General features: G+C 41.0%; 1 protein-coding gene across 1 annotated transcript in view; it reads right to left on the reverse strand.

The window, feature by feature from the left end:
- Window positions 1–12,271, reverse strand: part of gpd2 (glycerol-3-phosphate dehydrogenase 2 (mitochondrial)) — a 45,790-nt gene that overhangs the window by 1,904 nt on the left and 31,615 nt on the right. The window contains exons 10-16 of the mRNA XM_037696543.1: window positions 11,277–11,411; window positions 11,027–11,202; window positions 4,954–5,085; window positions 4,716–4,874; window positions 2,641–2,753; window positions 2,481–2,559; window positions 2,301–2,399 (exon numbers count right to left, since the gene is read on the reverse strand). Coding sequence (XP_037552471.1) covers window positions 2,301–2,399; window positions 2,481–2,559; window positions 2,641–2,753; window positions 4,716–4,874; window positions 4,954–5,085; window positions 11,027–11,202; window positions 11,277–11,411 — 893 coding nt within the window. The remainder of the gene's footprint in view (window positions 1–2,300; window positions 2,400–2,480; window positions 2,560–2,640; window positions 2,754–4,715; window positions 4,875–4,953; window positions 5,086–11,026; window positions 11,203–11,276; window positions 11,412–12,271) is intronic.

The following is a 12,271-nucleotide window of genomic DNA, read 5'->3' on the forward strand; positions in this document are numbered from 1 at the left end:
TTTAGCGTACCGTTTGGCGTTTCTTTAGCGTATATCATAGATCTTTTCGCATATATCGTAGATCGTTTAGCGTACCGTTTGGCGTTTCTTTAACGTATATCTTAGATCTTTTAGCATACCGTTTGACGTTTCTTTAGCGTATATCTTAGATCTTTTAGCATACCGTTTGACGTTTCTTTAGTGTATATCTTAGATCTTTTAGCATACCGTTTGGCGTTTCTTTAGCGTATATCTTAGGTCCTTATATACGGTTTCTTTTTATACTTTATATTTTTGCTATTGTTGGGTGTAACTGGGACCCTGTGTATATAATTTTGTTCCACATTTGATGTGAATGACTATAAACTTGACTTGAACTTGAACATCAGAAACTAAAAAGCCACCATAGATCAGTTAGAATACATGTACTATGGACACTGTAGAAGCAGAACATGGACCCACTGATACTAGGATACTAGCATTAATACACGTACATGTTCAAATCTCAGAAAGATCATCTTTTAATCAACAAATCAACAAATCAGTGTTCAGATTCCTTGAGTTTTCCCTGTCTGGAAAATGTGGAAGCCATTTTCCAGGTTTTCCTTGATTTCCAGAGTTGCTGGGAACCCTGACGTACCTGACATATACTTGAAACATATTCGGCACATTGCTGGCAGTATATACCTGGCACATACCTGGTAAGTATCGAGCTAATAAGTATATCTACTTCTACTTTCAACTTTTCCCTCTTCGGGGTCTCCACAGCGAGTCATCCTCCTCTATCTCTGTTCTCACTTCCCCTTTGTCTTTTTCCTGGCTATCACACTCTGTCCTTGTCTGTCTTTGTATTTCTGTGCCTTCCCCTTCTGCTTTTTTGTGTTTACTTACATTCTGCTGGTGTCATTCTGTCCTTGTGTTTTTGAATCTGTATTCTTAGCCAGTTTCCACCCATTCCTCAGTCAGCCTCTCCAGTCTCCAGTCTTTATCATTCACACCTGTCCCTCATCAGATACCTGCCCAGGTGCTCTCATTACGCACTCTCCCTCTGCCTTATTTAAAGCTCTTCTCTCCTCCACTCTCCGTCCGGTCATTGTTCTGTTTATGCACAGACGACTCAGTCCTCCTCTGTTCCTGTCTGATGATCCGTCTCCATCTGAATCTGTACCCATACCGTTTTGCCCGCCTGATCCTGTTTGTAAGTTTTGCTGCCTCAGCCATTTTTGTTTTGTTGTTTAAAATAAGTAATTTTATTTTAAACCCCTGCCTCGCTCGTCTGCCTGCCAATGGGTCAAAAAACAGAGGATTGTGTCACTGGCAGCTGCATTTCTAACATCCTTCTACCAGTATCCCCACTGACCCTCCTCTAGACAAGTCCAAACTATCTCAGTCTGGCCTCTCTAACTTTATCTCCCTGTTGTTCAACCTGTGCTGTACCTCTGATCCTAAGGAGAACCTCAGTAGCTTTATTTCTGCTACTTCCAGTTCTTTCTCCTGTCTTTTTGTCAATGCCACTGTTTCCAGACCATACAACAAAGCTGGTCTCACCACTGTCTTGTAAACTTTTCCTTTGACCTTTGCTGACACCGTTTTGTCACAAATCACTCCTGAAACTTTTCTCCATCCACTCCATCCTGCATGGACTCTCTTCTTCACCTCTTTACTACACTCCCCATTTTCCTGGACAGTGGACCCCAAGTACTTGAAGTCCTGCACCTTTGTGACCTCTGCTCCTTGTAGCCTCACTGTTCCACCGGCCTCCCTCTCATTCACACACATGTCCTCTGTCTTACTACGGCTGACTTTCATTCCTCTTCTTTCAAGTGCATACCTCTACCTCTCCAAGTTCTCTTCCACCTGTTCCCTGTTCTCACCATATTCACTAGTAGATATAATAAGTATATCTACTAAACTTTTCTATTATTTGAAGTGACCTAATGTGAATCTTTCAGGCATTAAAAGCTCCTAAACTGAAGGATTAACCAGTTTTCTTGACACCTAACAAAAACTTGAACTCAACTGATCCAATTTCATTTGTAAAATCTATGAAAAATACCAAAGATCCTGTTGATCTGCTGCAGAAAGTTGTTCTAGGCTGACACACACTGAGCAGTACGCGGCCATAGTCAGGAACAAGGACTGAAACTGAGGTACAAATCAGCCTTTAGATCATATTAATAAAAATTGAGTGGCTAAAGACTACAAATATCAACACATAAAATCCAGTTTTTGTTTTAAACCCTCAGCTGATGTTGGTTGTCGGGGTCATTTTAAATGGTCCTTGCTGAAGCGTTACAGAAGCTGTAATGTTGACAACAAACCTGAAGGAACTCGTCTATTTCAACTTGTCCGTTCTTGTTCAAGTCCACCTCATTAAGGATTTCATGCAGAGCGTTTTCGTCGATGTGGACGTTGATGCTCTGCAGACGAAACAGACGAGTTGTGGATCAATGACGTGTAACGACTGTGTGGAGACGAAAGACGGCCTGAGAGGAACTCACCTCTAGAACTCTCTGGACATCCACCGTGGTGATGAAGCCTTTAGTCTCTTTGTCAAACTTATGGAAGCGCTTCTTGTACCTGCGGCACACGTAACTAATTAACGGCGCTTATATAAACAGGCGCGTCACAGCTGAGAGAGAAAACAAAACATTCAGGTACCTGACTACTTCCTGGTAGTCCAGATTGATCTCAGACGTCTTTGTGAGCTGCTCAGAACGAGACCTGTAGCCCATCTCGTGGTACAAAAACTTCTTGGCTGCTTCCAGCTCCTCCTGGATTTTTTATTTAATTAAAAAGTCAATTAGTAGTTGTTAAGGGAATTTAGGTGAAGGTTATGGATGCTTATTAGTAACTATTGTTAAACTAATGTGTGTGAGTTAGAGTTGCTTTGCCCAAGAGAGACAGCTCAGAGCTCTCTGAAGAGCATGGAGCCTGTGCACCTGATAAACTCCAAGGCCTCGTCCGTCGTCAGTAAGCTGGAAAGCAGAGACCATCCTGACTAGGGGTTGAACGACTACATAATTTTTAAACTCGACATTAACATAATAAAACTTGAGTAAAACTCGAGTACTTGATGACATCATAGGATCTAAAGATACAAAAATAAATAAATAAAACCGCAAAAAAGGTCATTATTTTAATTTTTTTTTTTTTTAAATAAAAAAATTGGGAGCATATATTATGCTCCTACTATTTATCATACACCAAATAAGTCACAGGAAAAACTAAACTTTTAGTTATTATTATTAAGCTGCAAAAGTGAAGAAACATGCGGCACGTCAAAAACGAAACTAAAAACAGTGGGGGGGGTCGACCACCCCACACCACCGCCAGCTGTGTTGCGCATTAAGTTTAGTTTTAGAGGTTAATATGTTTATCGGTTTTTTCATAGGTTTAGAGATTAATATTTTTTGCTTTTTTGTTTGTGAAACAAGGTCAGAGGAAGCTGGTTCTGGTTCGGTCAATTGGACCCGGTGTTCCACCATATTCTGTGACCTGCAACAGTGCATGCAACACCGCCCCCTACGGTCACAAAATATGGTGTAACACCGGTTCGCAATGCGCTCCAAACAGTCAGGAAGTTGTTTCACTTTCTGTTTCCTTACGGTAGTTGAACCAGAAGATTCATCTTTAGTGAAATATTTCCAGACTACTGATGCATTTCTACCTGTTTGTCAAGACTAGGTCTACTCTGCTCCATCCGTCTGCTTGGAGGAATCCATTTTGTAACCCGCGCCCGGTGCGGATCACGTGACGCGATGACATAACGGTGGCGTAATGACATCACCACGAATACTCGACATGAAATTAAAAACCTCGATAGGTGTCCTAGGAAGCGATGTGTAGATTACTCGAGTAGTCTGTTAAAGCCCTAATCCTGACCTCGTCTCTGTCTGATAAGCATTATAAAAAGGCACTTCTTTATACTGTCCGTGGGCAGGCCTTGTGACCTGAGCTTCAATGTAACATCTGTGTAAGCCTGTTTTGAATTATGCACCCTTGTAAGGCGTAAACTAGGTTGAAAAGTCTTATTGTGTCCTCAGAGTGGCTTATTTGAGTAAAGAGATGATGAAAGGATAATTAATTTATCTGACATTATCCGGCTCGAAGGACCAAATGTCAGATAAATCCATGGATTTATCCATGCTCTTTAGAGAGCTCTGAGCTGTCTCGCTTGGGCAAAGCAACTCTAACTCACACATCATAGTTTAACAATAGTTGCTAATAAACATCCATAACCTTCACCTAAATTCCCCTGAAAGTGGTCATTTTTGTTTCTCTAAAATTAGCTTGTGTTTCACTCATTTTATCTTATGTTTCACTCATTTTAGCTTCTGTTCTACTCATTTAAACCCCCTATTTTGCTCATGTTGCCTTCGGTGTGACTAATTTTAGCTGTATGCCTCCCATTTTAGCTTGTTTTACTCATTTTAGCTTGTGTTTCACTCATTTTAGTGGTTTCACCCATTTTAGCTTCTGTGTTGCTCATTTAAACCCCCCCCCCCCCCATTTTGCTCATGTTGCCTTCTATTTTGCTAACTTTAGCCTGTGTTCCTCTCATTTTAGCTTATGTTTTCTCATTTTTGCTTCTGTTCTGCTTGTTTTAACTACAACTCTGTTTCAGCTTCCTCAGCAAATTTCAGTAAAATAATTCACCACATTCAATCTAAATGTAAATGCTTAAATTTAACTTATTTTTAATTAAATACAGCATTTGTTATAGAAACAGGTACCGTCTTCTTCTCCTGACTCCAGTTCAGCTCTTTGCCCATGATTTGGACGATGCGTGGGAGAGCTTCGTCCGCTGCCTGAACATTCAGGAAGCCTAGGCGTGTTCGGCGAGCCATGACATCTATAGCGGTGCAGGCGTACTCTTTGATGGCATAGAGGACCTGAGGGAGAAGACATGATGTCAGACTCCTCAGACACAGAACCAGGCCGTAACCTGACTGAACGGTGTTCCGGTTTTACCTCGGCCTCAATATAGGGGAACTCAGACACCAGCCTTTTCCCAACGATCGGCCACCTCTGTCCTGTCACCTGAGCCATTTTGGCCACGTCAAATGCCTTTCCTCCGTAGGTCGACGCCAAGTGTTGGGCAACCTGAGCAACAGGAACACACAAAATTATCTTTATAATGTGAATGTTTATGAAGTCCATTGTTCTTCAGTATGTTTTTCCGTGCAATTCTCGTCCTGCAGTTTTTAAGCTATTTCAACAAATCATATCAAAACATTCGGCTTGTTCAGGAGAATCCTGCTATGACTTTTGGTACTGGTGCACCTTTAGCTTTTTGAAACATTTAGCCTTTTCTGTCACTTTTTTCCTCATAGAAAATGAATTGAGCTCATTTTACATCCTTCATCTCTTTAGCTCTGTTTACAACCTCTTACTGCTCCTTTCACATTTTGTTCTGCATCAGCTTCTTTCAGCTTCCTTGTGCAAATTTAAACTTTTTTCTGCTACTTTCAGTTAATTTCAAAAGGTTTTTCAGCTCTTTTGTGCTCCTTTCAAGTTCTTTCTGCAAGGTTCAGCTTTTACTGCTATTTCAGCTATTTTGCTGTTTATATGCTAATTTTAGCCTTTTCAGCTAATGCCACATTATTTGCACTCATTACAACTTTCTTTCAGCCTAATTCAGCAAAAATGTGCTCTCTCCACTTTGTTCTGGTAATTTAAGTTTCTTTCTGGTTTTTAGGGTGCATTCACACTAGCCCTGTTTAGTCCGCTTTAATCGAACTCTAGCTCGTTTTCCTTGAAAGTCCGGTTTGTTTAGGGAGGTGTGAACGCGCCATCGAACTCTGTCATGGAACAAAAAGGCGAACTCTGGCCCGGGCTAAAACCTAGGTCTCGGTCCGGTAGAAGAGAACTCCAGCGCGGTTCCAGTGCAGTGTGAATGTAAACAGACCGAGCCCCGCTCCGCAGGACAAACAAACACGCATTTCTCTGACCTTATATGGAGCCGTCAGCTGCCTTGTGTGAAAAACAATATTCTCCATGGTCTTCTGTCTCATCTTCTGCTCATGCTGAGTCCATTTTTGAAAAATGACAAAATATAACTCCTAAAACTGCTAAAACTTGATGCCACTTCGTTTTTGTTTTTATTTACAAAAGAAGAAGAAGACGTGTCTTCAGAGGTTTTTGTGTCGTTTCTTTCAGTAGTTCTTGGTGCAGCGCCCCCACAGGCGAGCGGGGGAATAGGTTGGTTCAACAGGTTGACTCGACTGCACAGTGCAGTGTGAATGCAAACACAAAAGCTCATGAATATTGGTCCCCAATCGAACTGAGTCTACAGGACTATCAGGTGTGAAAACGACCTTAAGCTACTTTCCAGCTGTGTTTTTTTTTGTTGTTGTTGCCAATTTCAGCTTTTTTTTTTATAGAAAATTTCCAATTTTTTGTGCTCATTTCTGCTTTTCAGCCTAATTGGCAAACATATGCTTTCTGCTTTCTTCTGCTAATTTAAGCTTGTTCTACCTTTTCAGCTACTTTGAGCATTAATTAGCTAATTGTAGCTCTTTTCAGATCAATTCAATTTTTTTGTGACAATTTCTGTTACTTTCCATCGAATTAACTTCTTTATGCTAATTTCACGTTATGCTCCTTTCATCTTTTTTCTGCTAGTTTCAGCTACTTTTTAGCTGTTTTGTGCTAAATTTAGTTTTATCAGCTAATTCCATATATTTTAGCTCATTTCAGCTCCTTACACTTTCTTCCAGTCGTTTAAGCTTCTTTCTGCCTTTTTAGTTATTTTTCAGCAATTTTTTGCACATTTCAGATTTTTTAGTCAATTTTATAATTTATGTGCTTATTTCTGCTTATTTAAACCCAATTCAGCAAATATGTGTTCTTTCTGATTTCTTCTGCTAATTTAGGCTTGTTCTTACATTTCAGCTACATTTCAGCATGTTTTAGCTAATTTCAGCCGTTTCTCAGCAAGTTCTTCAAATAAGCATTCACACAGCATTTTTCAGGAATGCAATTTCTCTAGTTATTGTAATTATTATGAGTAAAACAGAGGTACATACAAAACTTCTGCACAGCTTTAATAAAAACACATCAGCTGCAATTCCTGGTTATTTCTTCTGCCAAAGCCAAAAAGGCAATAATGTCTTTACCTGTGTGTGTTTGTTTCAAAATATCAGTTGAAAAATTAGACATTTTGAAAAGAAACTCACAATGACCACAGCAAGCCCTCAAAATGTCTCTAATTTAGTCAGATTTAGCTGCCGAGCTTAAATATGGTGGGGTAGTAGCTGAGAGTGATCCTCAACACATTTTGAGCGTTACCTGGACAAATGAGCTAACACAGGACTTTTTTTTTTACAAGGCTAATCATCATTGCCTTCCAATCAAAGCTAGACCTTTAATTTTCAGATAATCCATGTCATCTTCTTGTTTTAGAATAAAACCTGAGCTCCCTTTTGTCTGTGAGTCGTCGTCCGTTTTCAGAAGAATCTGTTTGTTATTCAGACGGCTGGCTTGCCGATCGTGTGAAAGGCCACACGCTGTCCAAATATCAACACTGACCTTTAAGGAATATTCTCCAGAACCCGTTGGCTGCTGCGGCTGCAGCTAATGAGGAGTGAGTTTACCGTAGACTAGCACTCTGTGTTCTGCCGCTTTTAATAAAAACCGGCAAGCTAATTATCGGAGGCTGCGCCGCAGCTGACGGAGGTCGATGCGTCCGAAACAAACACCGCTGATAAATTGAATGGATCTTGCTGCGTTTCAACGTGACTCTGGTCTTCTGTGCCTTAGAAATGTCAGATTTAATGTCAGCTCCACGTGTACGGCAGGCTGTTGTAGCATAAAAGCCACACTCTAGTCACTACTAAAAAGTTTTTTTACTATGTCAACAGAATACTCTCTGACAAAATCTCATTCTCACCTGTCAGAAATGAACAGTTATCTAGAAGAACATTTCTATCTGAAAAAATTTAACTTAAATTTTTTTTCGCCCTTCATCCAAAGGACTTCATCAGTCCTTACTCACATAGTGGACCAACCAGTTTTATGGTGATAAGATGGTTTCTGGAGTCCACCCTCTTCCCCATCAACTCCTCTAAGGCAGCCATGGCCAAAGTGGTTCAAAACCGTAAGTCACTTATGGGACTGAGTTTGTTGTGGCTCCTCGGACTGATGAAGTCCTTTGGATGAAGGACGAAACATCTCAACAACAAAAAAAGAAACTGTCCAGATGACCTGACTGGACTTTGTTGGGTTAAGTTTAAAAAGTTTTAGACTAAGATCATCTTAAGAAATGTTGTCTGCAATGACAGAACAAAAAGAATCGTGAGTTTAACACTTTGAATGTAAGTAATGTGTGAATGCTGACTCAGCATTCACGCCATTTTCCTATTTATAGTCTTTTTCATACATTTATTTGGAGTAACTACTTTGGCCATTTTGACCATTCATTGATCAAAATATTTAGCTTGTTTAGGACGTTACAGCTATGACCTTTGGTGTTTATTCAATTTTAATATTTGCAATTTATTTATTTTATTTACCATACATTTTTCCTATAAGAAATGCTTTAAGGACTCTTTAAACCCTTAAAATAACAGTTCTAATTAAAATCTACTTCAGCAGGACAGCTCAATTTAGCTTTTAGTTACAGTTTTACGAGTTTTAGTTTTTTGTTATTCTGCTACCCAGCTTACTTTTACAGTAATGTAATTTGTTGGTTTTAGCTTTTATTTACGGTTTGCCATTTTTGTTTTAAGCTTCTACTTTGATAGTTTTATTTATTTATTGCTATTGATTAGCCAACTTTTGCTTGTAGCTACTGGTTCACTAAAGTTAGTTTTTAGCTATTAATCACTATTTAGCTATCCAACAAAGTTCAGTCAGGTCATCTGGACTGTTTCTTTTTTTTTTTGTTGAGATGTTTTGTCCTTCATCCAAAGGACTGCGTCAGTCTGAGAAGCCACAACAAACTGAGTCTCACAAGGAGCATACTCGCATAGTGGACCAACCAGCTGCTTGTGGGACTCCAGTTTGTTGTGGCTCCTTGGACTGATGAAGTCCTTTGGATGAAGGACGAAACATCTCAACAAAAAAAAAAAAAAAAAGGAAACCGTCCAGATGACCTCACATGAACTTTGAGGTTTTGAACCACTCTGGTTATGGCTGCCTCAGAGGAGTTGACGGGGGACAGGGCGGGCCCCAGAAACCATCTTATCTCCAGCAAACTGTTGGTCCACTATGTGAGTGTGCTGCTGGTGGGATTGAGTTTGTTGTGGCCCCTCGGACCAATGAAGTCCTTTGGATGAAGGACGAAACGTCTCACCAAAAAAAAAAAGAAAAAGAAACCGTCCAGATGACCTGACTGAACTTTGTTGGATTTTCTACCTGGATTATTGAGCACGAACTTTGACCCTATTTAGCTAATTTTAGCTTTTGTTTTGATCCTTTCAATCTCAAAACTTCCCTTCCTGTCCAAAATCCTGGAGAAAAAAGTTTTCATTCAATTAAACAAGTTTTTGAATGAGAACAGAATCTTCGAAATTTTTCAATCTGGTTTTAAGCAACTCCACAGCACTGAAACAGCATTAGTAAGGGTTTGTAACGACATTATGATCTCAAACTATTCTGGTCAATTTGTGGTACTTGTGCTCCTGGACCTTACTGCTGCTTTTGATACTGTTGACCACAGTATCCTCATATCACGGCTGGAACAGTGGGTTGGGGTCACAGGTGCTGCATTAGAATGGTTCCGCTCATACCTGAGTGGCAGGAGCTTCTGTGTCAAGGTTGGTAACAATGTATCCGCCTCATTACCTCTTTCATGTGGGGTCCCACAGGGTTCGATTCTTGGACCCTTCTGTTCTCTCTATTTGCTCCCACTGGGGTCCATCCTGAAGAAACATGGTCTTTCATTCCATTGCTATGCTGATGACTGCCAGATCTACCTGCCTGTGAAACCAGCAAGTGTTTGCTCCATTCACCCTCTGTTAAAATGTCTGGATGACATTAAGGCCTGGATGGCTTCAAATTTCTTAAGTTTTAACAATGACAAGACCGAAGTCGTTGTCTTTAGCCCTAGCTCAACTGCCGCCACTGATCCTGTCAACCTGGACTCTCTTCAGCCATATCTGAAGCAGTCTGGTAAAAATCTCGGGATGGTTTTAGACTCTGATTTTAAGTTTGACAAACAAATCAACTCTGTTCTGCAGAAAAGCTTCTTCCAACTCAGACAGGTAGCTAAACTCAAGCCAGTGTTGTCCAGACCCGACCTTGAGAAACTAGTCCATGCCTTTGTCATGACCCGATTGGACTATTGCAACGCACTGTATGCTGGGGTCAGCCTGGCCTCCATCTCACGTCTTCAGCTTGTCCAGAATGCTGCTGCTCGGCTTTTAACCGGAACTCGTAGGTCTGAACATATTACACCAGTTCTGTCCTCCCTTCACTGGCTCCCTGTTCCTACGAGGATAGTTTTTAAAATTCTTCTGCTGACCTTCAAATGCCTAAATGGCCTCGCACCCCTTTACCTCTCTGAGCTTCTGGAACCTTACGTTCCCTCTCGGGCCCTGAGATAATCTGATCAGCTGCTTTTGGCTGTTCCAAAAACAAGACTGAAGCTCAGAGGAGATCGGGCTTTTTCAGTCATGGGCCCCAAACTCTGGAACAACCTGCCCCCCAACATCAGGCAAGCCACCTCCATTCCTCACTTCAAATCCCTGCTAAAAATATATCTGTTCTCTCAGGCATTTCACACAGTGTAAATTGTTCTAGTGTTTTTTTTAATCTGTGACCTTATGTTTTAAATGCTTTTTATTAATTCTTCAGTTATCATTATTAGTGTATTGTGTATATATATATATGTTTATATATTTTTCTCTTTAATTTATTCATTGATTGTTTTTGTTGTTATTGTTAAGCACTTTGATAACAGGTTCTGTTTTAAATGTGCTCTATAAATAATGTTGACTTGACTTGACTTTTCAATTCAACAACTCAGTTTCAGCTTCTTTAAACAAACCCAGCAACGCTCGGCGTTCTTTGTTTTCACAGGAAGCATCTCGTTCTGTCTAACCTCCTTCTCCAGGCCGTAGTCCTGCACCAGGCGGATGTAGAGCGTCGGCGTCCAGCCCTTTGCTCCCTCCAGCATCAGACCCACAGTCCTGCAGGGTTCAGCTGTGAGGCCGAGACCTTTGATGGCGGCGTCCAGAGTCTCCTCAGCCATGGATCTGTAGGTGGTCCACTTCCCACCTGAACACAGAGCGAAGTGTTAAAGCCACAGACAGGAAACAGTTCCTGTCAGAGAAGTCTGGGACGCAGCTGACCTGCGATGGTGACCAGCCCGCTGTCACTGATACTGACGATGTGGTTCCTGCAGATAGACTGGGTGTCTTTGGAGTTTGGGTCGGTCACCAGGGGACGAATGCCGCTCCACGCTGCCAGGACGTCTCCTCTGCGAACTAAAGAGAGTGCAGATTTTATGCAGGGGGACAGAAACAGGTGAGTCTTCTGAAGAGTTTCAATCATATATTCTACAAAGACAAACAAAACATTGCTTTGTGAAGGGAAAAGAATATACTCAAGTATTTTGTATTGTTTTAGTCAAGTCTTATGCATATTATTTAGTTAAGTTGTGATGTCCATCTATTTGAGACCACCCGCATGCCATTTCCTATTGAAACTGTTTCTCATCACACCATGGGGCAGGAAGTCAGAGGGGCCTTGTTGAGCGTGTGAAGCCATAAGAATATTGGTTCCCAGAAACTGCTCGCACATAAATCACTGCAATAGGGATGCGCCTGACCCGACCAACAAGGAACTGTTTGTCTTGGCCCTTAAGGTAAAGGATCCACCATCTGGAACCTGTCAACTGCCCAATGGGGCCAGGAATGTTTTATGACGTGTGGAGGTGTATAAATGAAGCTGTACTGCTCATGTTTTTTCATAACACACAGAACTCACTGAGCTGCATGTTTTTCATGTGTTCTCCTTCTGCAAAAGAGAAATAAACTTTGCTACGTGTTTTTAAACAAAGTTCTCAGTCTTCTAAATTTTATTGAACAACAGGTTTGATAAAACTCCATAATTTGGCGTCACGAACAGGATCCTTCGCTGGCCTGTCCACTTTGCTGGAAGCCAGGACGGGACTGATCTCAATGAATCACTGATTCTTCCTCCAACCTCCAGTAGGACATTAGAGAAGGGAGGGCGTTCTGGCTCTCCATCGGAGGGGGCCGGCTTCGACAGGATCCGAACTTGACTGAGAGACCCATATCAAAACAAAGGTAAAAACAATTTTATATAAAAGTAGGTTTTATTA

The sequence above is a fragment of the Nematolebias whitei genome, chromosome 23 (genome assembly GCF_014905685.2).
Source record: "Nematolebias whitei isolate Nwh7 chromosome 23, NemWhi1, whole genome shotgun sequence".
NCBI classification, from domain to species: domain Eukaryota; kingdom Metazoa; phylum Chordata; class Actinopteri; order Cyprinodontiformes; family Rivulidae; genus Nematolebias; species Nematolebias whitei.